A 3727-nucleotide genomic window follows, 5' to 3' on the forward strand; every position below is an offset into this window, starting at 1 on the left:
GTACAGGAGAAAAGAGTTATAAACTGCACCCTGCCCAAAGCATTGCAATCAAGTAAACAACCAATTTGACTTGGTAACTTCCCTTTTTTTATTAAAAAGGGAGACAGAGAAAGAAAGCAAAGGCCCCTATTCACAGATTTCATGTGTTGAGCTTGAGCTACATAGGCATCTGTCAGTTTCGGGAATTTAAGAGTTCTCGCCCTGTTGCCTAGGTAATTATCCCCTGGCATTTAACTCCAGTCTTCTTAGGTATTGTCCAAGGCCTCAAGCATTTTTCAGATGTATTGCAGAGCTAAAGCTGACCTTTGAAGGATAAACTAAAATATTGGGGAAAGGGGAGAATAGGGGCTGGCAGGAATTAGATTTGTAGCAACTAGACCAGTGGTGGCGAACCTATGGCACGTGTGCCAGAGGCGGCACTCAGAGCCCTCTCTGTGGGTACGCGTGCTGTCACCCCAGTCCTAGGCCTTCAGCTGGGTTTTATAAAACCTTTTCACTTTAGGCCTCTGTCGCCGTGTGCAAAAAAAAAAGGTTCAATCAGTCAATTTCAACTTCTCGCGGGTAAAAAAAAGATCTTGCAAAGTTGGAAGTGATTGAACTTTTTAGTCCCACCCAGTGGGCCACACCCATCCGGCACTCAACGATGCATAAGTGGGTTTTGGGTTGCAGTTTGGGTACTCAGTCTCTAAAAGGTTCGCCATCACTGAACTAGACATTCTGTTTTGTGCTTTAATTGCTTAATTATTCTATTTATTATAAATGTGATTGCCTTTTGGGGGTTCTGTTTTACCTTATAGTGGAAATCCTAATCAGCCGCCAAAAGAAGGCAGGGGCACTGAAGANAATCATCCGTCTGTTGGAGCCCATCACAAATGCAGCCTAATTAGTCATCTGAACTTTCTGATCAGATTCTGTGATTGCCTTGAACATTAGAATTATGTGTATGTAGCTCAAACAGTTAAGCAGGCATACCATATCTGATATTGAAGATACAATAAAAGAATAAAATACAAAGTACATAGGCAGTTCAGCCCTTCAGGCCCACTTCTACCTAATATTGGTCTGAGAAACAAATCCATTGCTTGTGACTTCATCAGCCTTGCCATCAGGATTGCTTTCAAACACAAATTCTCTAGTTCCCCTGTACAGATAGCTCTTGTTTAGCAACCACTCATTCAGCGACCATTCAGAGTTACGATGGCACTGAACCAGGAGACTTACAAGCAGTCCTCGTAGTTAGAGCTGTTGTAGCATCCTTGTGGTCATGTGATTGCAATTTGGGCACTTAGCAACCAGCATTTATTTATGATGGTTGCAGTGTCATGTGGTCACTATTTGTGACCTTCCCCACTGGCTTCCCACAAGCACTGGGGAAGCCAGCAGGAAGTCTCAAATGGCAATCACATGATGTTCTGCTTAATGACTACACGGAATTTACTTAATGATGGGAACCAGAACTGCCAGAACTACTGATGTAAGTTGGCATGGTCATGTGAGGTCGCACTTCACAACCACATCACAATGGAGTTGCCAGTCCCAATTAAGTGAGGACTAGTTCTCTTTCATTCATAAAGGCAAGCAACAGAACTCTACTTTGCAGCTGCTTTAATAGCAGCATAAAGGCTGATATCTATCCTGTTTTCATTCTCCTCACTGTCAGGATTTTATTGGCTTTCCTTGGCTTGTTGTCCTGAATAGAAGCTGGAACATATTTACGGATGGTTACTAGGATTTAGAATTGCATCATCATCCATAGCCTTTGTTATGACAACCCCTGAATCATTGCTGGGATTGTTCAACCTCTGAGATGCAAGCTTTCAGTTATTATGTTTTATCCTTTACCAGTTGTTTCTCTGGATGCATCTAAACTGACACCTATTCATGTAGATATTCAAAATCTGTTATCACCCATCTCTGCATGATTTAGTAGAACTGTGGGACAGATAACTGCTCTGAATTATCCTCAACCTCTGAGGAATTAAAACTGAAATATCAGATGGTGCCTTTATCTCTTTCTCAGATTCATGACCCAGCATCCCCCCTTAGGAAACCTTTTGAGCTTTTTCAGATTCCATTAAAATTGCTGTATTTCGGGGCAATATTTTTATTAAAACATTTAAAGGGGCAAAACAAAACAGCTACCAAAAAAAAGAAGATAGAGATGTGGTGGACAAACAATAAAATATCAACAGATCATGTTTTATTTATTTCCTTGTTCCTTGTTAATTGAGGGTGGTAGTGAAGATCAGAGAAGCAGCTGTGTGGCGAACAGCTCTTGGTAGCCATGCCAACCTCTGCTGAGACTCCTGAGGGGAATGTCTTTTCACAGACTTTTAGAGGTTCTAATGATGCCCATAAATAATCTCTGTGCATTTACTATCCTGCATTTACTAGACCACTTTTTTCTCACTAGAGTATTACAGCATGGAGTGTGAGTGAGCTTTGCCCCCTATAAACAAATTCCTGGCATTCCATAGGAATAAACTGAGGCTGGCAAAGCCTGTTCTCTTGCATATCAACCAGGAATTTATTCTTCCTATTTTCTTTCCAAATCTGTCTTCCTTTTTGGACTATGCTAGGGATGCTTAGGAGGCTAGAAGCCCTTCATAAGGAGCAGTATATTCTCCTCTACTCTGAACAGATTAAGGAAGTGGTACCTGTGTCATTCAAAACATTGCTATTTTGATATGCTGTGAGCTGGCAAAGGAGCCCAGTCTATACTAGATCATTCCACTTCAGCTACGTATGTGCCTCTATATGCTGGTTCTTGTATTGTATAGATCTGTACTAGTACCATCAGTGTTTCTTCTCAATCAGCAGTTTTGTCTGAATGGTTCTTTGGTGCTAACCCAGAGGAAATCACGGCGAAAAAGAAGAGATTAACTTTTAACCTGAAACTCTGGTTCTTCAAGTGGTCACCAGTATGCAACAAGCCACCAGGTTAAGAATGCCCTGGTTTAAGGACAACCCAGAGTTCAGTCTAGAATGTGTTCTATCAAAATCTGAGTTAAATACGCAATGGTTCAAGTTAATGACGCAATACTATTTACACAGTATTATATAATTATACTGTTCTGGCTTTACATACAGATTTGACTTAAAGACAGACCTTGGGAACGGAACTTGTTCTTTTTTTTTTCTTTCCAAAGAAATTTTATTATTTTCCATCATAAAAAAACAATCATAAACATAAATAAACACAATAACAAGTAACCCCCCCCCCCCGGACTTCCCAAACCTAATCCCAGGATAATATTCATATATAAGTAAGCAAATACTAATATCTCTAACTCCACAAAATATCTTAATCTACATGAAAAGATAGAAAGAGTAAACAAAATAAGAAAATCTAAAAACCTAAATTATATTCTACCACTCTATGCTTCTTTTGAATATAAACAATCCATCTTCTCCATATTAATAAAAATTGTTCATTCGAGTAGTTCTTCAAATAAGCCGAAATCTTTGCCATTTCAGCAAGATACGAAACTTTCAATCTCCAGTCTTCCATTGTAGGCAGAATTGGGCTCTTCCAATTTTGGGCTATCAGCAAACGGGCTGCAGTTATACAATAAAGCATCAAATTTATTTCTTTTGCATCTAAATCTTGCACAATACCTAAGAGAAACAGCTGTGGGAGAAAAATAATCCTTTTTTTAAAGATTTGCTGTAAGTTCCACCACAATTGTATCCAAAAGGCCTTAATAACCTTACAAGTCCACCACAT

The 3727-nt window shown here is 39.6% G+C and overlaps 1 protein-coding gene across 1 annotated transcript in view; it reads left to right on the top strand.

The window, feature by feature from the left end:
• The first annotated feature begins 2424 nt into the window (after nt 1-2424).
• The window catches only part of LOC107294923 (spermatogenesis-associated serine-rich protein 2-like), a 10781-nt gene continuing 9478 nt past the window's right edge, over nt 2425-3727 (top strand). Inside the window, exon 1 of the mRNA XM_015824192.1 lies at nt 2425-2435. Within this exon, the coding sequence (XP_015679678.1) occupies nt 2425-2435 (11 nt within the window). The remainder of the gene's footprint in view (nt 2436-3727) is intronic.

Source organism: Protobothrops mucrosquamatus, unplaced genomic scaffold (assembly GCF_001527695.2).
Source record: "Protobothrops mucrosquamatus isolate PMUCROS unplaced genomic scaffold, P.Mucros_1.0 scaffold2158, whole genome shotgun sequence".
Taxonomy (NCBI): Eukaryota; Metazoa; Chordata; class Lepidosauria; order Squamata; family Viperidae; genus Protobothrops; species Protobothrops mucrosquamatus.